The following is a 25,886-nucleotide window of genomic DNA, read 5'->3' on the forward strand; positions in this document are numbered from 1 at the left end:
GCATGGTGCAGTAAAAAATAATTTGTTAAATTATTACACTTAAGATATATATACATTTCCCTGTGGGCAAAATTTATCTTTAAAAAAAAAAAAAATCTAAGAAGAATGCTGTGTTCCAGAAAGAACCAGGAAGGGTCAGCTGCCTAAAAGGATGCCTGTCTCGGGGGAACATCCCCCTCTTCCACCATTGTCAAGCGCTCTGAGGCAGCTGCAGGCAAGGGGAACGCCATCTGATAAAGGCGTGTGTGTTGAAGTGTTAGAGGCTGACTCCAGGGGATGAGGGACTTTGCATTCTAGAAGAGAGTCCTGAAGACAGTAATGCTTACCCCAATGAGATAAACCTAATGGTGGGATCCAAGACCCCTTGGCCAGCAGTGGGTAGGGGTTCCCGGTGCCCTCAGCCACATGTTATGCCTCGCAGACCATCTGCCCTGTGAATACGATGGGCAAAAAGGAGAGAGAGGAGTTTATAAGCATCTCTCTCCTTCCTGCTGACTTTCCACTGGCCTCCGGCCCCCTGGCTGTCAGCCTTTGATTTCCCCTGCTCCCTTCTTATCTTCCCCTTGCTGTCGATATCGCCCTAATTGATTTCTGGTCCCGGTCAGAGCTCTTGTGTCTGGTTTCTGTCTGGTGTGTTTCTCCCCCCCCCCCCCGCCCATTCACACAAGGTTTGTGGGAAGAGCCTGGAGGGGAGAATGTGCTCTTGATTTAGCCCTTGGTTGGGGCGGTGGCGGCGGGGGGGGGGGGGGGGGTACTTTCCCATACATCGCTGCCTTACAGATCCCAGAACTTCCACCCTGCCCACTCTGAAAGCAGAAAGACCCCCTTAAGAAAATGATGCTGCACCGTGAGTGGAACCAGAGCCAGGGGCTGTTCCCCTGGGTGGGTCATTGGTGTGGACTGGAGCAGTCAAGGAGGGCTTCCAGGGAGGCGTGTTACACAGGCTTTCAAGATGGGGAGTGCAGAGATCGGTAGTGGGGGGTAAACTGCATGAAACTCGGGTGCCCAGGAGTCCCGGTGCTCCAGAACAGGTCCAGAGTTGTCGATTCTCCTGTACTAATTGTGAATAGTATCCCCTTTCAACCTAACAAGAGTCTCAGTTTGAGCAATAAATTATCAAGTCGCTCAATACGTTAAAAACCAACAAACAAAACAGATAATTGAATGGCAAAAGCCCAGAGGCAAGTTTGCCAAGTGGCTGGAAGGAAGAGTCCTGTAGGAGGCAAAGAGTGAGCAGGGAGGAACAGAGACAGGGGCTGGGGGTGTTCCTGGTGCCCTGAGTGCCCTGAGGCTTCAGGGCCCCTCCCCAAGTCAGTGCATCTCAGCAATCCCACACGCTTCTTTCCAAGACAAGACAAAGACCCAGAGAAGTGAAGCACTGGACACAGGCCACAGAGCTCCAACTCTTTGGCGATGGATGAGGGTAGAACTCAGACTCCTCTCCCACACCCCAGCACCCCATCCTTTCCGCCTGGGGAAAGAGTGAGAGCTGGGTGTCCCACTACTGCCACTGGGGGTGGAAGACTGTACCTCGGTGTGGGTACAGATCACAAATCCTGCTTCTTACTAACCATGCAGCTGTGGGTGAGCCTCTTACTCTCTTTATGTGCCCTTGTTTCCTCATCTGCAGAGCAACCATCACCAGAGTAGTGTCATTTCTGATGCCTGGTATGTTGCAGGAACTCCAAAAATAGGTGATGTCCTTTCCCTAAACCTCCAGGAGAGCGTCCTTTCCCTCTGCACTTTCTGGGCTCTCTCCGAATTCAGTGTTCTCTGACCCATGCCAATAAGTTTAGCTTCATCACAGCCCTCCATGGGCCCCTGCATGAATGCATGCTAAGTTGCTCAGCTGTGTCCGACTCTTTGCAACCCCATGGACTGTAGCCCGCCAGGCTCCTCTGTCCATGGGATTCTCCAGACAGGAATACTGGAGTGGGTTGCCATGCACTCCTCCAGGGGAATCTTCCTGACCCAGGAATGGAACCTGTGTCTCTTGCAACTCCTACACTGCAGGCAGATTCTTTACCACTGAGCCACCAGGGAAGCCTCCGTGGGGCCACTGTCACTGAATTCATGGAGTGCTCCTCATTTACCCCCAAAGTAGTCCTTTTAGCTTGTGATTCACTCACTTCATCCCAAACTGGATTGCAGTTCCTTCTTGAAAAGTTGTAAGTCTGGGCTTCTTAGGCACCAGTGACCACTGGGCAATGTCCTTGAGGAAACAGGAGGTGGAAAGCTGGGTCAGCGAGTCCTTCTCAAGCAGTGCCTCTAGGACAGACATAGGGATGGGCTGAGCCATCATCCAGGGGAGACACCTGCAAAGAAGAGGGGGCACAGCATGAAGAGATGCCTCCCCCCGCCGTCAAGCTGGAAATGGAACCCCAGAGATGGAAAGAGGACTGGCGTTTGCCCAAATACCCACGTGGCACAGGAAGATGGGAACCGACAGGTCTACAATGGTGCCTCTGGCAGCAGAGGGGTAGGGGAGGTGGGCCGTGGCCTTCCTGCCTGAGACTCACCTATTATATCTGCTTGGAAATCAAACTGTAAACTGATGTCTAAGAGAAAACAAGAGTTTAACTTCTGCATCTCTCCTATCTTCTCTAGCAAAGAGCTTGGCCTTCAGGATGAGAAATGTAGATAAACACTGTAAAAAGAGAATTAACACCCAAACAAGGCAAGGCCAGCAAACCTAGCCCCGTAAATTAGACTGAATCTCGGGTCAGAGCCAACTGTGAGCCGTGGCCCTGGGAAGACAGATGAAACAGGCAGACTGGCTCTTGGAACAGCCGGAGATCATCTCTGAGGCATCAGAGAGCCTGGAAATGAACAAGGCTCAAGTTTTCAAAGGGTGAAGAGGCTGGATTCCAAAAATTGGCCGCTTCTCAATCTTGAAGAGAACCTTTGGCAACATTCTAGAATGAATTTGTCAAACTAGGGGAAAGTGATGGTGAGTTAGGAACCCAGAATGAGCTGGGCTGGGGGCTGGGCACCTGTCTTAAGTGAGTGTTGCCGGGCCTAACCTAGCATCGTGTCACCTAATGGGGCATTATAGAGCCTGAAAAGGAACAAGGTTCGAGTTTTCCAAAGGTGAAGAGTCTGGATTCCAAAAATCGGCAGCTCATCAGTCTTGAAGACAACCTTTGGTGAAGGTTGCCTAGAGTGACTCAGAGCTGGGTGGATGGGGAGGCAGGTCCCTGGAGATATTGATGGGCTTTATCTTTGTGCCCTTTTGTTGAACATTTGTATCTAGGACCTGGTTGGGAGGGGAAGTCATAGAAGCTGAATTTTAAGTGAACTCATGACCCACAGCTGGTCTGGAAGATGAGATGCTAAACTATACATTCACAACCCGAAGACATCTCCCCAGCGGAGGTCTCGTTCCAGATGTAGTGTTGCGTGTGCCGCTGCGTCTTCTCCCTGCCTCTGCCATCATACTGATGATAGTCCCGGGGTTCCAACAGCTTCCTTCCTGAATCCCCAGAACCTACACCGTGTACATTGTGTACTTGTCAGTTCTTTGTCAGCTGGTTGGTTGATTAGTTTCTGTGGTCCCTCCCTCCCTGACCCCTACATACTTTGCATAATAATGAGACAAGAATCCACTGGGGGCCTTTGAGAATCTGATGGAAGCTATGAACCCTCTCTCCAGGAGAAATACTCTTAGATATGAAATGGTGCTGACCACTTCAAGGGGTCCGCAGGCCCCCTTTAGCTTGTCAGAGAACCTCCTAGGAAACCATGAATTTTCAATAGCCAGCCCTTGCTTCATCTGGCAGGTTCAGCCCCTCAGCCTGACTCAGTCTATCCCTTCCTTCCTGGGGAAGGAAGGGCAATGAGCACAAAAGGCCCTGGTGCCTGTGGTGGGTTAAATAGTGTTCCTCCAAAGTTCATGTCAACCTGGAACCTCAAAATGTGACTTTATTTGAAAACAGGGTCTTTACCAATATAATCAAGGGCAGATGAGGTCATGTTGGATTAGGACGGACCCTAGATCAACTTTACTGACAAAGGTCCATCTAGTCAAAGGTACGGTTTTTCCAGTAGTCATGTACGGATGTGAGAGTTGGACCATAACGAAGGCTGAGTGCCAAAAAATTGGTGCTTGTGAATTGTGGTGCTGGAGAAGACTCTTGAGAGGCCCTTGGACAGCAAGGCTATCAAACCAGTCAATCCTAAAGGAAATCAACCCTGAATATTCACTGGAAAGACTGGTACTGAAGCTGAAACTCCAATACTTTGGCCACCTGATGCAAAGAGCTGACTCATTGGAAGAGACCCTGATTCTGGGAAAGATGGAAGGCAGAAGGAGAAGGGGGCGACAGAGGATGAGATGGTTGGATGGCATCACCGACTCAATGGACATGAGTCTGAGCAAACTCTGGGAGACGGTGAAAGACCAGGAGGCCTTGGAGTCACAAAGAGCTGGACACGGCTGAGTGACTGAACAACAACAGCACGGAGCCAGTAGGACTGGTGACCCTGGAGGAAGGAGGAAATTCAAGCACAGAGACACGGAACACACAGCGAGAACATCACGTGATGACGGAGGCACACACTGGCGTGATAACCCTGCAAGCTAAGGAAAGCCAAGCATTGCTGCTGATACACACCAGAAGCTGGGGAGAGGCCAGGAAGGATCCGTCCCTACAGCCTGTAGAGAAATCACAGCCCTGCCGACGCCTAGCCTCCAAAACTGTGAGAGAATAGATTTCTGTTGCTTTAGGATGCCCAGTTTGTGTGCTCTGTCGTAGCCACCCTAGGAAACTAACACAGTGCCTGGAGACAGCTGGGAGTTCCCTCCCTACTACATCATGGGTTTCTGTTGGTCCAGACTGTCCATCTGAACCACTACCACTAGGCAGGCCCCAGGTTTGCCCAAGAGAGGTTTATAGGCCACTTGAAGAGAAGTTAGCAATCCGAGCACATCCATCTTAATAAGTTTTATTATAGCCTGCCGGTTTAGACTAATGACTAATTTATTGTATAAAATACCAGCAGTATACTTTTTAAATTTTGTTAATTAATTATCTCAAACAAAGGTGAAATTTATAAAAGTGTTCAGAATCGGTGCACATTAGAAAATCGCCTTGCAGCAGGAGATGAAATTATTACTAATATGGGATCAAATTATTACTGTATTGACTTAGTTACTTTATGACTTTGTAATGGATTTCTTCATTATTTTCTCAGGATTGTGGCATTCATGATTGCATTAAAGTCTGTTAATCTATGCAAATATCATTAGGCACCGCTAATAACCAGGCAACTTTCCTCCATTTCAAGGGCTGTGCTAAGTACTTGGCCTGCGTGGGTCACTTCTGGGCGGCAGGGAGCAGGCCTCTCTCTGGGAAGCCCTCTCCAAGCACAGCCCCACCCAACACAGAACCGATGGGTGCTTCCAAAGGGTGGTTTGAGGGTCTTAAGAAGGGCACCTTGTCCTAAGCCATCACACATCTTCCCCCTGCTGGCAGAGGTCCTGACTTGTCACCGTAGACCTCCATTCCTTTGGTTAAGGCTTTGGAGGGCCTTGATAAAATGCTTCTATCCTAGAAAGAAAGCCTCTTCCCCTCAGGGTCCACCATTAGCGCTCTAGAAGCCGCTGGTTCAAGGGGAGCACAGGGCCTTGCTATGCTGGGACAAGAGACTGGGGACAGCTTTTTATGAAGGTTAGAAAGAGGGCTGGATCTAATCATGGGTGCTCCCCGAGTAGAGCTGGCCAAAAAGGATGCTCTCAGGGACACCTTCAGACCCTGGAGACCTGGAAGGGATGTGCCAAGTGTGGTGGGGTAGGTGTGGGAGGGGGCACAGGAGCACAGGTAACTACCCCCTGAGCAGCTCGATATTCCACGGGATTCTTCTTCTTCTTCTTATTGGAGTATAGTCGCTTTACAATGTCATGTTAGTTTCTGCTGTACAGCAAAGTGAGTCAGTTATACATATACATAAATCCACTCTTTTTAAGGTTCTTTTCCCATATAGGCCTTTACAGAGTGTTGAGTAGAGTTCCCCGTGCTGGACAGTAGGTTCTTATTGGTTATCTGTTTTATGTAGTAGTGTGTATGTGTCAATCCCAGTCTCCCAGTTAATCGCTCCCTCTACTCCTTCCCATCAGTTCAGTTCAGTTCAGTTCAGTGGCTCAGTCATGTCCGACTCTTTGTGACCCCATGAATCACAGCACGCCAGGCCTCCCTGTCCATCACCAACTCCTGGAGTTCACTCAGACTCACATCCATCGAGTCAGTGATGCCATCCAGCCATCTCATCCTCTGTTGTCCCCTTCTCCTCCTGCCCCCAATCCCTCCCAGCATCAGAGTCTTTTCCATTGAGTCAACTCTTCGCATGAGGTGACCAAAGTACTGGAGTTTCAGCTTTAGCATCATTCCTTCCAAAGAAATCCCAGGACTGATCTCCTTTAGAATGGACTGGTTGGATCTCCTTGTAGTCCAAGGGACTCTCAAGAGTCTTCTCCAACACCACAGTTCAAAAGCATCAATTCTTTGGCACTCAGCCTTCTTCACAGTCCAACTCTCACATCCATACATGACCACAGGAAAAACCATAGCCTTGACTAGACAGACCTTTGTTGGCAAAGTAATGTCTCTGCTTTTGAATATGCTATCTAGGTTGGACATAACTTTCCTTCCAAGGAGTAAGCATCTTTTAATTTCATGGCTGCAGTCACCATCTGCAGTGATTTTGGAGCCCAAAAAAATAAAGTCTGACACTGTTTCCACTGTTTCCCCATCTATTTCCCATGAAGTGATGGGACTGGATGCCATGATCTTCGTTTTCTGAATGTTGAGCTTTAAGCCAACTTTTTCACGCTCCTCTTTCACTTTCATCAAGAGGCTTTTTAGTTCCTCTTCACTTTCTGCCATAAGGGTGGTGTCATCTGCATATCTGAGGTTCTTGATATATCTCCCAGCAGTCTTGATTCCAGCTTGTGTTTCTTCCAGTCCAGCGTTTCTCACGATGTACTCTGCATACCCCTGTAAACATAAATTTGTTTTCTACATCTGTCACTCTATTTGTGTTTTTGTAAATAAGTTTATTTGTATCATTCTCTTAGATCAAGAGGAGTCTAAATCCCCATGAGCACGGTCAGCACACCACTGCAGGCCCAGTTACCCCACAGCCCAGGAAAGGCGAGGAGACCAGACTGAGCCCTGCCCCAGTCAGAGCCGATCCCAGCCGTGCTTGCGTGCCTACGAAGGGGCTTCAGTTGTGTCCAACTCTTTGTGACTCCATGGACCGTAGCCCACCAGGCTCCTCTGTCTGTGGGATTCTCCAGGCAAGGATAGTGGAGTGGGTGGCCATGTCCTCCTCCAGGGGGTCTTCCCAACCTAGGGATTGAACCCGCGTCTCTTAGTCTTCTGCATTGGCAAGTGGGTTCTTTACAACTACCGCCACCTGGGAATTTCCAAATTCCCAGCCGGTGAGAACAAAATCCAGGCCTCCAGCCGCTAAACCCAGCGTGGGTTCTCATTTTATCTTTGCTGAAAGTAGACCCTGGTCATGCCGGGTGTGGGAGGGAAAGAGACGTGTCTGTGTGCGCTCAGACTGCGCCTCCTCATGACTACGTGGGTCACTGTTATTCATTCTGACAACATTTATCAAGTGAGCATGTGCGGCTGGGGCACTAAGCTAGGAACTCCCTGCAGCGAGAAGACAGCAAGCTCCCTCCTGGTGTCGACAGAGTTAAACACCATCCACTCCCAGTTTTTAACTGGAAGCTGCTGTGGGTCTCCACCATTCCGGCTCTTCTGGATGCATCAAAGGATGAGCTTGAGTTTTCCTAACTGCTGGTGCGGGGTGCTCCCCGCATCCACCGTGCTCCCCCTTCCCGGGCCGACAGCACTGCTGTTTTGTGAATGAGCGCCACGGGGGTGGGATTCAGCTCCTCCAGCTCCCGCTGCCCTCCCTGGATCAGCATGCCCAGACTTTTCAAGGTTAAGAGCCATTTTTAACATCAAAAATTCATCAGCACCCCTCCTTGACAGATGTTTTACTTTGGGTATCCATTGTTTGAGAGAATGCAAAATGGCAATAAGCTACCTTGAAGCCGGCAGTGCTTTTAAATGAATTGCTACTTCTTAAATCACAACAGCATCTATGCGCATTTGAAAAATAGTCACAGCTACCCAGGGGTGAAGTATTTTTAATGCAGTCAACAGACAAAGCTTGAGGTGCCTGGGACCCCAAGGTCAGCAGGCACCACTGCCCTATACCATCTGGCTGCTGGGAGCTGGGAGGAGAGAAAGGGGGCAGGGTCATGGGGCTGGTGCAGACCCCTCCCTGCGACCACTGAGGCCTCACCTAGGCTGAGAGTCCTTGTCTTTCCCTGCTTCTCCTCCTTCTCTATCAGCCTTTCCAGCCTCCTCTTTCTCACCTCAAGCCCAGGGTTGGCGGTGAGGGGCTCCTTTCTGGGGCTGCGGCAGCAAATGGAACACGCACCATTCCCCCCTGCACGTCCTGCCCGGTCACTTGCCCCTCTCCTCCCAACCTGCCCATGCTTGGTGGCCTCCTCAGCTCAGCACCAGCATCACCCTTCTCGCAGCCACCAGCCTCCCCTCCCCTGACCCCTCTGGCCCTTTCCTAGCCCTGTGCCTTCATGCCTCTCCTTTTCCAGTCTCAGGCCTAAATGCTTATTGGGTGCCTTTGATCATAGGGGACATTTTCTAGTCAAAACAGTCCTGTTGAGGTGACATAAGCAACTACATTTCAGAGACCTCCCCGAAGAGGGCAATGCTGAGTCCACCAGCCGAAAACCCAAAGGACAGAATTCCAGCCCTGGGGCAGGAGGGTGGGAGTCATATTCCATCCTGCGCCCCAGAGCTGGCAGAGGCACGTGGCTCTGGTCCCAAGTCTACCACATACTGCTCCAGTGAGCTGAAGTCTGTTCTCAGCCTCTCTGAGCCTCAGTGGACTGACCTGTCAAATGGGCCTAGGAGCATGTTTTGACAAAGCATAGCAGTGAGAAATGGGCAGAATGCCAGAAATGCCCAGCCTGCACCAGCCCTTGCAGAAGAGTCTGGCTGTGGCCTAGTGAGGAGGACTGGGGGCGGTCTCGGGGGCTGCTCCAGCCAGCAAGCCAGGCTCTTCACCCTCCTCTGCTTCCCAACAGGCCTGAATGAGCCCACAGTGCTGGCACTTCCAGCCACAGCCCCTCCCAGACTTGTCAGTGGGAGGTTTGTGGCTGGCTTTTCAAAGCACAGTTCTGCAGCACACAGGCCCTGGAGTTGAGTCAAATTCTTTGCATCCTCTCCTCTGTGCTCCCGTCCTGGGTTTCCTCCCTTTTCCTCACCCGCCCACCCAGCTCTTCCTGGAAAACAGAGGTGGGCAGCCTGTCCTCGGTGCCCGTGGCCTCGTGGTCATGACGACCCACCTCAGCAAAGTCTTCATGCTCTGCGGTGCAGCTCCCCCTCTGTCAGCCCCCAGCCTGCTCTGCCTACCCCCCGTAGGCCAGTCCAGCCCCGATTTGGAAACTGTCTTGCCCAAGGGTCAGATCGACTCCTTATGTCTCCCAGCACGGTACCCTGCACACGGTTTGTTGACTGACTGCATGAGTGACTAGAGGATAATAGAAGGGGTCCAGGGCTGTCACCGAGCTGGCTTTCTGCAAACTGAACCTCACGGTCACCAAGTCCTACCAAGCTCAGAGGGCCCCTTTGAGTGACAAGAGCAGGGTCCTCTGTAGTTAGCAGTGCCAGCCACACAGCACTAGTTAATATGCTGCCACCCTTCGAAATAATTTGTTCTCTCGAGGAAACCGACACTCCCCTCACAATCTCATTACTCATTAGAAATAATGACATCTTGCAAATTAGGCAGCTCTTCCCAGTTCCCAGAGCCATGTTCCGTCCTGAGCCCAGCAGAGCCTTGCAACTCTCCGGGGGCACCAGGGATGCCTTCTGCATGGTAGGTGAAAGCTTGGGAGCCAGACGACCTGGGTTCAAATCCGAGCCCTGCAGTTAATAGCTCTGGGACCTCTAGAAAGTTGCCAAACCTCTCTATGCTTCAGTTTCCTCATCTGAAAAATGGGGGTGACTGTGGGACCCACCCCATAAAATTAAAGTGCTGGGAGCAGTGCTTGGCTTGCAGCGAGTGCTTCAGATGAGTCAGCCCTCATTGGCTTCTCTGAGGGCATGGGTCCCGACGGAGGGAGTGAATGGATGAATCTGTGAGTGCCATATGGGCTGACACCTGCCATCTGATTTGCAGGGGCCAACTCAGCTTGCCCCACTCCAAAAACCAACCTGCTCTGAGGCGTGGCCTTGGCCTTTGAGGAGCATGCATCCGGGGGAAACAGACAGGGAGGGAGGTCCTGCTGAGGTCACTTGGGGGCTCAGGAGGCAAAGCATCAAAGCTTCAGGTATCCCCAGGAAACCAGCCCCACTGTAGCCTACACTAACATCAAACCCATCAGACAAGCAGAGGTTCAGAGAAGTTGGTTTAAGACAGGTCTTGAGCAGAACAGGGTTCCTTGCTCCTCTGAGAGCTCATATCCCAACAGGTGTGAGTGACCATGAGTAGTTTTCTCACCTTTTACATTTCAACCCCATTATCTGAAGTCCTCAGAAACATCTCAGCCATCCATCCATCCATATTTACCTATCACTATTTATGTACCATCGATCATAAATCTATCTGCTTTCTGCAATCATTTTTCTCTCTGTGTATCTATCTATCATCCAACATTTAATCTGGGTATCTAGCATCTATTAATCATGTCTGCCATCCATCCATCTCTGTGTCTATCTGCAGTCCATTATCAGCCACAAGTTAATACAGTGAGTAGTCCTGTACTTAAGCCTGGACCATCTTGTTCCAAGGGGAAGGGGGTGGGAACAGTGGTGATTTCAGGAGGGCTCTGTGGTAAGAACAAAGATGGATAGGAAAGAAACTGCAGGGATGATGAAAGGGGTGCCTGGGACCTTCCTCTCACAGCTGGGCTGGCCTGATGGATGGAGGGGAGAGGGGCACAAGAGAGGAGAGAAGGAGGGAGGGAGGCCTCCTAAACCCGCTAATCCCTCCTCATCCTACCTTCCTTTGAGTGTGTGTTAAGTCACTTCAGTCATGTCTGACTCTTTGCAACCCTATGGACTGTAGCCCGCCAGGCTCCTCAGTCCATGGGATTCTCCAGGCAAGAATGCTGGAGTGGGTCGCCATGCTTTCCTACCAACCCAGGGGATCTTCCCAACCCAGGGGTCAAATCTCTTACATCTCCTGCATTGGCAGGCGGGTTCTTTACCACCAGTGCCACCTGGGAACCTTCCCAGATTAGAACAATGTCTTTTCAGGATAACCCCATGAGGGATGGCGGGATGCCCAGGTTCAGGTCAGGGCAGAGGAAGTGGGTGCTACCCTCCTCCAGCACCAGCACACACAGAACCCTTTATTCCGAAGGCCTGACCTCCTGCAGGCAGGCTGAGAGCGGAGATGGGGAGCCAGAGGAGAGATGAGCAGGAGCAGTCTGAAGAAGACCCATCCCAGCCCTTCCCAACCCTGAGTTCGTGCTGGTATCACCTGCATAGCTTTTGAAAAACACCGTAACAAAAATATGGATGCCTGGACCAATTTCTGTCTCAGGGGCTGGCTGGGAACATCTGTGTTTTGAAACCCCCCAGGTAAATTTTATAGCAGCCAGGGCTGAGAACTAGCATCTTGCAAGATCCAAGACTCCTGCTGTTACCCTTGGAAGGCTGTGCTTTAAGCGGTTCTTCAGGGGCAGGACTTGGGCTCTGTCTGGGCAGGGACTCCAGGGAGCAAAAGAGGGAATTTTCTTCCAAGCTGCCTCCCGAGCCTGACATGGGGAGGGGTCAGAGGCTGGGGTCTTCTGCCAGGGTATTCAAGCAGTGTCATCCCCACTCAGGGTCACCAGAAGTCCTTGTCATAGCACCCAGGAGTGGGGGCTGGGTTTGGGGGCTGCAGCCTCTGGGTTCAGCTGTGACCCTGCTGTACTAGACTAGCGAGGTTGACCCTCAGGTGAGTGCACCTGCCGGAGAGGACAGGCAGCTCTTCCCACATCCCAAGAGAAGTTAAGCCCCACCCTCAGTGTTGAAAAAGTGCCATGAGTCAGAGAGCGGGAGGTTTGCTGGGCACTGCACACTGCATTCTGTCTCTGGCAGTGGCAGGGGTAGGGGATGGGGGTGGACCCATGAGCACCACTCTCTCCATGAGGCTGTGGGAAGATCTGTGGGCAATGTGAGGGGCAGCCCGCAGCCAGGCTTAGAGGCTGTGGCCTGCTGGTCCGCAGGCACTGGACCGCGGCACAGTTCTCCCACTCAGCAGACACGAGCCCCCTCCACAGTTAACAGAGTGAGCGCTCCAAGTGCACACTGTTACTTCTTCCCCACCATCTGCAGCTGCGTCTGATTCTCTGCCCCGCAACAAGATGTTCCTTGGTCTCTCCTCCTCTTGTCCCTGCTCCCCTGTGGACCACCCGGCCCCTGCCCACCCCCTGCAGAAGCCTCCCCCCTTTGCTGGAATAAAGCCCGGCTTTGTCTGTCTCCTTGAGAGCTGAGGACAAACTGGCCGTAATTTATGCTCCCGCATGATATAAAGGAAAAAAGGCGCCATTATGCTATAAATTATCCTGTGATGGGTGAAATGCTGGAGAGCGCGCCAGACGCCAGCGGAAACCCCACCAGACAACAGGATTCGGCTGCAGAAGTCCCCACAGAACGCGGGGCCGTCTGTCGTGCGCCGCACCTGGGAAGGATAAGGTAGCAGATCAAATGTATAATCAGCTACCTGGAGAGCTGGCCACGCTGCCGCCCCCATGAAAGGTGACTTCTACTCAGCACCACCCCAGGCCCCAGGCTCCTGCTGGGAGGGCCTGGCGCAGACTCACAGATACGGGGGTCAAGGGCGGAGGCCCAGAGAAGGAGGCAGCGAGGGATGTGGGTATGGCCTCCAGACCTTCCACCCATCCCCTTGCAGAGGGCAAAAGAAGAGGGTGCAGGGGCCATTTGTGCCCCCTGGGATGGTGACGGCCCCCACATTCCACAGTTCTGCCTCCTCAGATGTACTGCAAGCACCCAAGGGCACAGAGCCATCCCTCTGTCCCAGGCAGCCACCAGGGCCCAGAGGGATGTGGACTGCAGGCCGAGGGGATCTTGTCAGCAGGTCTGATTCTCTATGTGATGAGGGAAGAGGACCTTGAGGCCTAGATCCTGGGCAGAGGAAGGCCTGAGGACTCATCAGGACAGAGCTGACTTCTTTTGTCACCCGGGAGACTTCCAGAGGGCCCTATTCTAGGCGGAGGAGTGAGGGAGGGGCTGTGAGTTGTGTCTAAGGGTCTCTGGGCAGTTGGGACTCAGCAGAGCCTGCTCCATCTGAGCTGAGCAGCGGCCTCTGAGGGCCCCACCCCACCCCACTTCGGGCTCCGATCAGAAGCCCTGATCCACATAGATCAATGGGCTTATTAGGCCTTTGCCCATTATCTGGGCAGACCCAGAGGTGTGGAGAGTAAAGAGAGACAGAGATCTCCAGGTAGCACTTCCTGGTCTTCTACCAAGAAGGAGGGTGACCTGAGAGCTTGGCTCCTTTCAGACCATCTGGGTCCTGGCTTCCCCCAGTGACTGGCTGTGTGTTCTTGGGAAAGATATTTAACTTTCCTGAGCCTCAGTTTCTTCATCTACACAGTGGAAATAATAAAACATTCATTATACCTGCAAAGGGCTTATTTCCGTGCTGGAGGTACAGTAAATGGGCTTCCCAGGCAGCGCTAGTGGTAAAGAACCTGCCTAATGCAAGAGACCTAACAGACGTGGGTTTGATCCTTGGGTCAGGAAGAGCCCCTGGAGAAGAGAATGGCTACCCAGTCCAGTATTCGTGCCTGGATAATCCCCATGGACAGAGGGGCCTGGCGGGCTACAGTCCCTGGGGTCACAGAGTCGGACACAACTGAAGTGACTGAGCAAACACGCGCAGTAAATACTTGATAAATGAGAACCATTCTGTTAGTACTGCGGCTCGTATAACCATCTCCTGGAGTGAGTCAGAGTTGTGGCCTCCCCCGGACAGGGACACTGAGGAGCCCCGAGAGGGGGGTGGCAGAGGCTCTGGTAGAGGGAGTTGGGGCCACTGGCTCTTGTCATGAAGACACTGGGGTGACCATCGAGGTGGGTGGCCCTCAGTGTCCAGCAGGACCACAGAAGAACCCCTGGTGCTACAACTTAGGAGCTAGGCTGAGCCAAGGGAGGACGTGGTGGGCAGTGAGGATGGACACGGGTGAGGAGGAGCCTGCGTGCAGAGTCTGAGTCCCAGGCTAGGCTTCCTGCGGTCAGCGGTCAGGGTCCAGGCTGAGGTCTCGGGGGAAGTGTTGAGAATGCGGTGGGCGAGGAAAAGGAAGGAGGGAGGGGATGTGTGTGTCGCCCCGGCTCTTCAGCCTGTGCCTGTCACACTGCCTGCCTCTGCACATGCCTTTTCCATGCTGCAAGCCCTGCGTGTGAATCCTCCAGTGCCCGGCTCAAGCCTTGTAAACCCCTTCCCACTGCCATGCCCGCAGAGCTCCTCACGACAGGCTGTGTGCCTGCACCATGGCTGCTGCCCACTCATCCCCGCTTTTGGAGGATTCCTGGAGTTCAGTGTCCTGCAGATGCTGAGCGCACGATCTTGGGGACAAGAGGAGGACGGGCAGTGTCAGTGTCCTGGGGCAGGGCGTGCAAGGAGCATCCCTGAGACTTCACGAGACCTGTGTGTGTCTGAGCAGAGGGATGGAGGGATTAGGGGAGCTGGAGTGCGGGGTGTCCCTGAAACCCCTCACAAGCTTTGTTCTCGGTGAGACGGGAGCCCCTGCAGGGTTTGAGCGGGAGACAGACACGACCTGCCCTGGATTGTAACTGACTCCTGTGGGGCTGTGCGGAGAGCAGCTGACAGGGGCTGGGTGCATGTCAGGAGACAGTGAGGAAGGGACTCCCGTGGCCCCGGCGCCATCCCGAAGCATTTGGAAGGCAGACTCCACTGAAGAATGTGAGTGGGGGAGACTGACTGAGTTCTTCCTCCTCCCGCCAAGACATCAGAGGTATGTGTCTGCAGGGAGCTTGGCAGATCAAGGCCCCGCGCTGCCTCCCCTGGGGTCTGGAGCAGCTGAGGGTCCTCATTTGCATCCCCGTGGAGCGGGAGCCCCGTCTCGCCCCATCCCCGGCAGCCTTTGATCTGGTTTGATGTCTCCTTCAGCCTTCTTCCCAGGCAGGAACGCTTTTATCCTCCGCTGCGCTGGGCTCTGGCTCCGACACTGTGTGTTGTGGGAATGAAGGAGGGCTCGCTTCACGTGCAGAGCTCTCTGAGGCCTGGCCCGTGAGCTGGTGAAGGGACTGGCTCTCAGGGGTCAGGTGACCCGATCGCAGGGCTGCAGAGAGACCCAAATCCAGGCCCTTAACCCCTGTGTGGACATCGATGCTGCAAACTCCCGGTCCCCCACAGGAAAGCAGGCAGCCACGGGCCCCCCAGGCAGGAGAGGAAGGGTGTGCAGACCCGCAGCCCTGCCTGCTGCTCCCCTCTTTGAAAGGCAGGTGTGAGGCTGCATGCTGCCCACCTCAGGGCTGGCCAGAAGGGGCCAGGGGAGGCTTCCAGACTTAGGGTGGGGTCAGCAGCTTTGAAAATGACACAGATTTCAATTCAGATGTCCGGTTTGATGCTCCTTTCTCCCTTAGGAGCCAGGGCGCTCGATGGGTCGGGGCAGTGGAAAGGGCCCAGAGCAGGGCTTGATGTAACTTCAAGGAAACAACTCTTGTGAATGAGTCTAGGCTGGGGCCTGGAGGATGCTGGGGAGCATCTCAGAGATTCCCCCAAAACACTGCTGTTTAGTGGGGGGGATACCCGGCTTCTGAGGCTGGCCCTCAGGCAGGTGTCTGATCAGTGTCCCTGGGGTCCACTCCATGCCCCAGGGGTGGGGTGGGCCTCTCCATCCCACCAGAAGCCGCCCCTGTGGGTGAGCAGCCGTCTGGCTGAAACCAGCACAGAACTGTGCTTATTCTACTGGTGCTGGGCCCTGGGCTAAAAATCTCGGGTGCCTCATCTCATCCCGACAGCCCTACGAGGTGGGTGCGATTACTCTCCCCTCTTACGGATGAGGGAATGGAGGCCCAGGGAGGGCGCGTGACTTGCATAAGGGGGCCCGGTCAACCAGGATTTGACAAACAGCTTCAGTTACTCCCTGGAAGGTGCCCTGGCCCCGATGCTTCCTTTCCCCACCATCCTTCCCCCGCCCTCCCCGTCCCCGCCAGTCCCCCCCTCGCCGCCCCCATCAAATCTATGTGCTTTCTAATCAAGGTCCTCCCTGATCCATGGGTAAGTTTAGGGAGAAGGAAGCCGTCTTTCCCACTGTGGGACCTCAGGCACAAGGTCACTCCCCAGGGAGAGCAGATGGTCCTGGGATCCAGGAGGCGCTCCGGGAAGTCCCCTGGTCCCACAGTGAACAGCTGAAGGGATGCTGAGGGCCCCACATGGCCTCTGCCAGCAGCCAAGGGGCAGGTGCATGGGCACCTGGGGCTCTGAGCTCTGGGCTCTGGCCCAGTCCTCCCCATCCCCAGGGCCAAAGGCGCAAGAGCGGAGAGAGGCCTCTGACTCAGTCACTGTGTCTGGAAGCTTCTTCTCACTCCCCAAACTGCTGCTCTTGGGCCTCCAGGGGCCCTGTGGAGAGCATCCCCTACAGTTGTGGCCCTATAAGACCCACCCAGCCAGGCTCTCTTGGTCTCCTCGCACCCCCTGCCCACCCCACTAGCCATAGAACTCAAAACCAAGTTTTCCCCACCGTGGCCCTGGGCCCCGTGGTTCTCTCCAGCTCAGGTTCCCCCACAAACCCTCCCTCGGCAGCTGCAGGGAAGAGAACAGTAAAAGTCTATTGCAGCCATAAAAGGCATTAGCCATCTGAGCACTCGTCCACGGTGCCCCGGCAGCCATCTATCCTTAAGCAGGAAATATTGTTTAATGCCGATGGTAATGAGCGAATCAAATTTTGAAAATTAAGCCGGAATTTGAGCATTAGAGCCAGGGTGCTGGCATTTGGCAAGTCAAGTGCTGCGGCTGCCACCCGCCTCTGCCCTACTCAGGGCCCTTCATCTTGCACAGCCAGCAAGATGCTGCCCCGCACGTCTGGGGCCCTGAGGCACCACCCTGAAATATGCCCCATAGCAGCCTGTCCTCATCTTGCCATCAGAGTCTTGCTTCTCTGTTTTCTGGGCTCTCCTTTTCGAATGCAAATCCTTCCAGCCAGAGCCCCATTCTGCCCGGATATTCTGAGTGAATGAGAGGAGTCTGTTTTCCTCCTGGAGGGGCTGGAGCAAGCATGTTGCTGTTGTTGTTTTTCAGTCACTAAGTTGTGTCCAGTTTTTGCTACTCCATGGACTGCAGCGCTCCAGGCTTCCCTGTCCTTTACTATCTCCCGGAGTTTGCTCCAACTCATGTCCGTTTGAGTTGGTGATGCCATCCCACCATCTCATCCTCTGTCGTTCCCGTCTCCTCCTGTTCTCAATCTTTCCCAGCATCAGGGTCTTTTCCAAGCATGAGATCCTGGCAACTAGACTCCTCTGCCTTTTCACTGGCACTTAAGGCTTCCTAGAGGTGTCCCCCAGTGCTAGTAGGCTGGGAAACTGAAACTCAGAATTAGATTGAGGTTCTGGGAAAAGGAAGAAGATGCCTGAGACCAGAGGACTGGGAGACGTGTATGTTGGGGGCAGGGTGGGTGTAGGGTAGGCCAGAGGCACCTGGGAAAGCAAAGCCCAAACTTCCCCACCCCTCCCCCAGACCCCCAGGCAGGAAGCAAACGAAAAGAAGGGCCCTCTCATCTTTCTCTCTGCTCATATTGTGTTGTGGGCCTGGCGCTCCTGCTCCTGAGCCTTGGACATCATAACTCCAGGCCACCTCCTCCAGGAAGCCTTCAGGGTGTTGCCTCTGCCCCTTCCCCGACCAGCCCCTATAGACCTGCCGGAAGTTGGAAGGTGAGCTTAACACAGCCACCTACTAGGCTAGAGACCAGCCTCCCGCGTCCCCGGGGGGTGACCACTCCCATGCTATCTCAGCGACTTAACACTCAGGGACATCTTCAGTCTATTTACACCCTGGCCCTGAGGTCTTTCCTGGCTTTACCTTCCGTGAAGGTGGCTTTTGTGGCCCAGTCCCAGCAGCACCTGCCTGAACATCTCCTCAGAGAAGCAACCACAGCTTCACACCCCAAAATGGGCTCAGGCTGAGGGTTAGCCCCACCATCACTCAGGGGACCCTGTGTCCTTCAGGCAGGAGGGCTCTGGGCAGGGACTGCTCAGCTTGGCCCTGGAAACGGGAGTCTGTGTCCATGATGGAGCGGGTAGAGCAGTGGCCGAGGAAATGCAGTCACCCTCTGAGACTCTCGCTAGGTTGGAATAAGGTCCAAGACACCACATTGGTGGTCGTCTGACACAGTTTGGGGACCGCACCTCGGGAAGTGGCTGGGGAGGTGGGGACACAGGGAGAGCGGTCCATCCCAGCTGGGCAGCCACGGCCTGGGTCTGCTCCAGTCCGTCACTTCCAGCGCTCCTCCCCCAGGTGTGGAGCCTCTGGTCTCCCCTCCTACCCCTGCACCGTGACCTCCATTTCCTCTTCCTCCTGGATAGAGAACCCCAGGTCAGGGTCATCGCCGTTCTACTACTGCTAGCTGCTTCATTCTGCAGCACGTCCTGGGAGTCTACCATCCACATGAGGAGGGGCTAGTTTTTCCCATTTTTGACACCAAGGTGGGTGAGGAAGTATGCAGCTGAAGGCAGCAGGGTGGGAGGGTGAGCCAGTGGGCCTGGGCCAGAGGAGATAGACCCTCAGAATCAGTCTTTTCACTCCCTGGTCTGAAAGACAAGCCTTAGAATCACTCACCCAGAGCCAAAGCCAACTAGAGATATAGAGGATCCCAGAAACAAATAAACCTGTGCGTTGGGTGGGGTCAATCCAAGATCACCCAGAAGTGAGCCTATAGTCAGGTTTCTTTGGTTCTTGATGGCCTTCCAGAAAGGGAGATTTGAACAGGCAGGAAGAGGGGGAGCCTGGCCCCTCCACCTTGAGAAAGTTCTCAAACAAGAAGGACCTAGGCTTAGGATGGAGAACCGAGAATCAGCAGTAAGGGATGACTTCAGGGAGAGAAAGAAGGAATTAGGGAAAAAAAAAAAAAAAACCTGTCAAAAGGGAAGTAGCTGGCTAGAAAGGCACATGGGGAGTTTAATGAATTTTAATGCAACCAGAAAGCTGTCATAATGAAAGCAGAGGAACACATTCAGAAATCAGGAAAGGAGATGCAATCCCAGCATCTGAGTCTGGCTCCAGGGAGGCTGGGCCTTCTCTTCCCTCCCAGGTCCTTCCTGGGAGGCAGTGTTTGAGCAGGAGGGTCAGGCATGAGGAGAGGGCAGGTTGCCACTTCTTTGTCTTCCCAGCAATCCCATTAACTCAGAGCCTTTAAAAGGTGCTGGGAGAGGGGAAAGACCGCGATCGCCTGGGAGCAGAGTTTCAAGGCTCCACTGAAGGCTTCAAAACTCAGTTCACTTCCAGTAAAATGTCACTTTGCTTCTGGGAGCTAAACCTGAGTCCCTCTCCCTCCCACTTCTGTCTCTGTTGTCTCCTTCTGTCCATCTCCTCTCTCAGCTCTTTATTTTGAATTCTTTTTCTTCTGTCTCTGCCATTTCTGTCCCTCCCTTTTCTGTGTGAATTCATTGCCTTCCGTCCCTCCTCAGTTTCACCCCTTCCACTCCCTCTCAGGCCCCCAGTCTCTGCTTCCCCCAGCCCAGAGCTTGGAGTTGGTGAGGGCTGGAGATGGGGCAAGGGTATGCCCAGCCCTGCCAGGGCCTGAGCTTCTGAGTGGAGTACCCAGACTGGAGCAGGGGCTGGGGATCCAAGCCCAGAGCTTTAGCTGGAGCACCCCTGCCCGGATGGTGGAGATCCAAGCCAGTGTGTCCTGACCCATCCCTGGTTGCAGGAACTGGCAATGGTACATTGTGGGCATGGAAGGAGCACCTTGTCAGGGAGAGCTTGCCCAGTGCTGAGTGCTCCAGGCTGGGGGTACCAGTAGGGCAGCAGTCAGCCTTCCTGAAGAGGAGGACTCTAGGGTGGCGTGTAAAGCCAGGTAGGACCTGGAGGTTTCCTCTGCTCCAGAGCCCAGTCAGCCCCCATCTCTACATGAACTCTGCTGGCAGTGTGGGTGATGAGAGTGCTTTGGGGCAGGAGGTACCAACCACCCCGGATCCAGAAGGACATGGTCCTGGAGTGCCCTTGCATTCTGTGGAAACCATGAACACATGGCTGTCTGCAGTTTTGGAGTGTGCTTTTCTGCAGCCTTGGCTGTGCATGTCAGTCATTGAATAGTCAACAAACATCGAGTGGGTGTCTGCCACCATGAGGACCACGTTCCAGCAGACTATGGCTACTTAACAATTCAGCCCCAAATGGAGTAGTGTAAAACAACCATTTACTACACTCATGGATTCTGTGGGTCAGGAATTCAGGCTGGGCACAGCTTGGAAGGCCTGTCTCTCCTCCTGGCTGTCTGGGCCTCGGCTGGAAGACTCACGGGCTGGGGCCTGGAATCATCTCAGGACTCATTCACTCCATGTCTGGTGGCTGATGCTGGCTGTCAGCTGGAGGCCTGGGATCCTTTCTGTGTGGACTCCTGGTGTGGTCCAGTTAGGGGCTCTTTCCAGCATGGTGACTGGTTTCCACAGAGCAACCATCCCTGAGAGAGCAGAGAGTGGAAGCTGATCCTTTTTATGACCCAGCCTTGGAAGGTATCTGGGGTTATTTCTGCCATTCTTTATGAGTTAGAATAGTCAGAGCCCAGCCCAGATTCCAGGGGAGGAAACATAGACCCCACATCCCTGGGAGGAGTGAAAGTCACAGGGCAATAGGAGCTTGTGGGATGGGAAACATTTTTGCAGTCACAAGCTACTACATATCCACACAGCCTAATAAATCCCTGCCACCCTAAGTTCACATCTGAGTGTTGTCAACAAACCATTTGGTACTCAACACAATTGTGTGTGTGTCTGTGGGGGTGTCTGCTGAGGGAGCCCAGTCTTCAGAAACTGGGTCCTCCAAAGTGCCCAGGACTGAATTTTGTAGAATGAATAGGAAGGGAGGGAGAAAAGGGAGCACCCGGTGGAGGTAAGAACATGTGAGGCAGAAAGGAAGTTGCCCCTGGGCATGGGACATGCATTCATTCATTCCATAGCTCAGTCCTGTGGGCCTACCCGGTGCCTCTACCACCGCTCCAGCAGAGGCCTAGCCTCTTTGCTAGGGGAGCCTACTTTGAGGGATGGGGAGTTAGACAGAAACTCACTACTCAGGCAAAGCAGTAAATAATTGTCCTTTGAATTTTGCACCAGGAGACGGGGTGAGACAGAGAATGAAGAAGCAGAAAGAGGGGTTTTGATGAGAAAGCAATATTTATGCGGAGACCTAGCATTAGAGGATTCAGCTTTGTGATGTGGGGGATACTTCAGACAGAGAGAACAGCGTGTACATAGGCCCTGTGGCCCACCTGCCAGCTGTGAATTAATTTTGGCATCTGGGGGTGAAAGTGGTTGAGGAAGATAAGTATGTGTCTAAGAAGAGGGAGGAAGAGGATGTACCGCTGTCCAAAGGACCTGTGGACCACAGGTGAGAGGCCAGCCCATTGGCCCGGCCCTCAGGCCGGAAGGGGCAGAGTCGCTGCAATCCCGTCCGTCCCCGCTCAGACGCAACCCCTCCCGCCTCCCCTCCCCCTCTGGCTGTGCCCCCCACCCCGCTTCGTCCATCCCCTCACCCGGTCGTTCCTTCCCCGGAGCGGTGCCCCACCGCCTCCCTCTCGCTGTTATCCCTCCCCTCCGGCCGTGAGCCCCCCTCCTGCCCGCTACCAGCTCCTACCCTTCCCCTCCGTAACCCTTCCTCCTCCCGCGGGCCCACCCCGCGCCTCCGGGCCCTTGGCCCGGGTAAGCATCTCCTAATTTTGTTCCAGAAGATAGAAAACTCTTCGTGGGTATGCTCAACAAGCAGCAGTCTGAGGACGATGTGCGCCGCCTCTTCGAGGCCTTCGGGAACATCGAGGAATGCACCATTCTGCGCGGACCGGACGGCAACAGCAAGGGTGCGTAGGGGCGGGGCGAGAGAGAGGACGGGGCGGAGCTAGAGGTGGGTGGGGCGGGGCTAGAGGTGAGTGGGCGGTGGAGCAAGAGGGTGGACGGAACGGAGCTAGAGACGGGTGGGGCGGCGCGGAGGGAGGGGGCGGGGCGAGAGGGTTGGGCGGAGCTATAGGTGAGCGGGGCGGGGCGAGAGAGTGGACGGGGAGGGGCTAGATGTGGGTGGGGCGGCGAGGCGAGAGGGGGCGGGGCGGGACGAATGGGGGCGGGACGGGGGCGAGAGGGCAGACGGGGCGGGGCGAGAGGGCAGACGGGGCGGGGCGAGAGGGCGGACGGGGCGGGGCCGCGGGTCTCTGGCCAGCCTGCTAGCAGAGTCCAGAGCCCCCTAGAGAGGGGCGGGTGCGGCTAGCGGGGAAAGGTTACTTGGAAGGTGCGAGGCTGTCAGGCCTGGTAGGAAGAAAAGGCCGCGATCCGTATCCAGATTGGGACGGGGCCAGTTAAGGGTCCTTTGACATCCTTGGCGGGCCCAGCTCTTTCTCTGCCTCCTTGTGTAGCTCTGTGTTTGTCGGTGTCTCAGTGTTTCTGGGTCTTACTCTGCTTTCTTCTTGGGAGGCGCCCTCTCCCCTAGGCCGCTCCCGTGCCGCGCCTTTCAGTCCCCGCGCCTTTCTGACCTTTCTCTGGGTCCAGTTGCCTTGGCTCAGCCTCTCCCGTCCCCCCAGGGTGCGCCTTTGTGAAGTATTCCTCCCACGCTGAGGCACAAGCCGCCATCAATGCTCTGCACGGCAGCCAGACCATGCCGGTGAGTGCGGCTGACCCTGGGGAGTGCGAGACGGGGCAATGAGGGACCCAGACATCTCTGCCATCCCACACATCCTCAAGGCCCTGCCTGTTCTGGCGCCCGCTGGGCCACACGGTGCCAAACGCGTGCCCTCATACCACGCTCGCAGCCTCCCCAGGAGACGGGAAGGCATTGCCAACAACCCCATTTCTCAGACGAGGACACTGAGGCCCGGAGATGCTAAGGAAGTAGCCTAAGGTCACCTAGGTAGAAAAAGCCTGCCGGGAGGTTAAGCTCCAGACTCCTGGGAGAGGGTTGGTGCTTGTTACCCTACCCCCTTCCCCTCCCCCGCCCTCATAGCACCCCGTGGAGAGGATCGGGTGGGCCCAGGCCAGGGAGCAGAGGCGGATGGGGCAGGGCTGGTGGGCCTCACGCGCAGTCCCGGCTACAGGGAGCCTCATCCAGTCTGGTGGTCAAGTTCGCCGACACCGACAAGGAGCGCACAATGCGGCGAATGCAGCAGATGGCTGGCCAGATGGGCATGTTCAACCCCATGGCCATTCCCTTCGGGGCCTACGGCGCCTACGCACAGGCAGTAAGTGGGGGCCCAGCGGGGCGGGGCCGGGGGCGGCAGTTCTCTGCAAGCCTAAGAAGCGCTGATTGGAACAGGGAGAGAGGTTCTAGGTCCTGCTGACTGCACCCCACCCCTGCCACCACTCAGGGGAAAGGTGTCCTTCCACCTTCTGGTTATTCCTAGCAGGGATCCTGTGAGGTGCCTCAAAGCGCCCCTCACCCACACTTCCCCTGAGGTCCTCTCAGGCCCATTCTCCCACATTGGGGTGGGCTCTGCCAGCATCACCCCTCAGCTGTCTCCTGGACTTGTGACCACAACCCCCACACGGGTGGCACTAAGGTAGGCCAGGGCTCTGGTTCTAAAACTGCAAGCTCACCTCGCTTCTTCAACAGTGTCTAAATGGCTCAACAACCTTCCCAGTCCCCGCTCACCTCTGGATTTCATTTAGGATGCTCCTGTAGCCTCTACCCTGCAGACTCCAAGTTAGGACCGTTCTGAACAGAAACCCTTGCCAACTTAGGTCTACAGCAGCTCATCCAGGTGTCTCTAGAGCTTTGGATGTCACATCTCCATGAACTGCAGGACTGGCTGGCACCTTGGAGCCAGTCCCCTTCCCCCACCTTCGGCAACTTTGGAGTCCCAAAGACTCTACTTTTGAACACAGCTTTCTCTTGGGGCGTGGTCTCTAATAGCCACTGAGAACTAGGGCAAGTGTGGGTAAGGCTCAGGGCTCTCAGAGATGGGAGGAGAGACATGCATCTGAGCTCCCTGGGGTTGATGGCCTGGGAGTTGGTCTCCGGGAGCAGGAGCTGAATGACCCCTTGGTGGGGAGGGCCGCCCTCCTGGAAGCGCATGATATTTTTTCCACTCCCTCTGCCCCAGCTGATGCAGCAGCAAGCGGCCCTAATGGCGTCAGTCGCACAGGGCGGCTACCTGAACCCCATGGCTGCCTTCGCCGCCGCCCAGATGCAGCAGATGGCGGCCCTCAACATGAACGGCCTGGCGGCCGCACCCATGACCCCAACCTCAGGTGAGTGGGCAGGTACCAACACGGGGCCTGGCAGGAAAGCTGCTGAACCCAGTTTGGTAACTTGGTTTGGCGAATTTCAGCTACCAACAGACCATCCTGTGTCAAGAGCATCTGGTGTCTGGGCCCAGTGCCGGCCTCATCCTTGAGCAGTTTGTCTCAAAAATGTTCTAATTCCTGAGGACCCATGCGAAGATGATCCTGGCCCCCCTGCTATCCAAGATACGATTTCAGAGTGGCAACAGTTTCACTCGAGTTGTTAAGCCGTGTCAAGAAGCAGTTCATGTTGATCTGTAGTATAGAGATCTGGAAAGAAATTGACATGAACACACCTCCCTTTGAGGTCTGAGGGAGAAGAGCCCTGCCCATTTTGTGGCCCTGTTTGGTCCCTGGCCCAACCACAGAAGGAGCCCCATTTTTCATTTTCCTTTAACCCAACCTAGATTCACTGATTTTTTCCAAGACAACTACAGAACAAGCAAGAGAGAACTGCAAGAGTTGCTAAAGGACAGAGGGGTTGAAAACAGCTCTACTTACAAAGCATGTTTTTAATTGGATCTTGGCTGTTATCCAGTTCAATGATTCTCAACCTGGGCAATGTTGCCCCTCGCCCCCAAATACCTGGCAATGTCCTGAGACATTGTTGGCTGTCACAACTGAAGGAGGGAAAGTGCTACTGTAATCTGGTAGACAGAGACCAGGGATGCTGCTAAACATCCTGTGATGCACAGGATAGCTCCCTTCAAAGAAACACGTGGCCATAAATGCCAATAGTTTCAAAGTTAAGCATCCCTGTTTAGCTCCAAGGGCTGGGCTCTCATTCATCAAGCTTCCTTGGCTCTCTGCTCTCAGGCCATAGTAGCAGTATTCCCAACATCCAGGAGCTATTTCTTTCCCAGCTAAAAACTATAAAAGACTGTGCCATCTCTAGCCTCAACTTGAGCACCACCCCACAGCTCTGATCCCCAACCCAGAGACACTCCTGATGACCTCAGGTCCTTATCCACAGAGAGACCCTCCTTGCTTCCTACCTGAAGAAGAAGGCCCTTCGCAGCCTTTGGGGCCTCAGCACAATAAAGACACTACCGCACCTTGGTTTCCACCCACCTGGTGTAGGGAGGGCGGTGTGTTGTCATCTAACCCCAACTTTACCCTCACCATAGCAGCATCACCATTGTCTTAACTGGAGGCCGCCAGGGTGTCTAATTTGTGTATGAAAAGGGCTAAATCTGGACTCTACAAAGGCCTTTCTCCCTCAATGCAAAAAAGTACCACAGTTAAGACTCCCTCCACCTGAGTATCCAGACTCCCTCATGGGAAGGCAGATCAGCCCATCAGTGATCCAGTCAAGATAGCAGACAGCAGAGCCACAGCTTAGAATCCCCTTGGTGGCCAAACAAGGACCAGTCCATCCTGACTTAGCTGGGGTAA

General features: G+C 54.4%; 1 protein-coding gene across 50 annotated transcripts in view; it reads left to right on the forward strand.

Moving 5' to 3' along the window:
• The window catches only part of CELF4 (CUGBP Elav-like family member 4), a 313,128-nt gene that overhangs the window by 259,766 nt on the left and 27,476 nt on the right, over window positions 1-25,886 (forward strand). For 28 of the 50 annotated variants that reach the window (XM_027525715.1, XM_027525707.1, XM_027525710.1 and 25 more), the window contains exons 4-7: window positions 21,956-22,084; window positions 22,796-22,875; window positions 23,306-23,449; window positions 24,311-24,458. In XM_027525715.1, the coding sequence (XP_027381516.1) occupies window positions 21,956-22,084; window positions 22,796-22,875; window positions 23,306-23,449; window positions 24,311-24,458 (501 nt within the window). The remainder of the gene's footprint in view (window positions 1-21,955; window positions 22,085-22,795; window positions 22,876-23,305; window positions 23,450-24,310; window positions 24,459-25,886) is intronic. The other 22 variants (XM_027525708.1, XM_027525724.1, XM_027525739.1 and 19 more) reach the window with 1 other exon arrangement.

This window comes from Bos indicus x Bos taurus, chromosome 24, assembly GCF_003369695.1.
Source record: "Bos indicus x Bos taurus breed Angus x Brahman F1 hybrid chromosome 24, Bos_hybrid_MaternalHap_v2.0, whole genome shotgun sequence".
Classification (NCBI taxonomy): domain Eukaryota; kingdom Metazoa; phylum Chordata; class Mammalia; order Artiodactyla; family Bovidae; genus Bos; species Bos indicus x Bos taurus.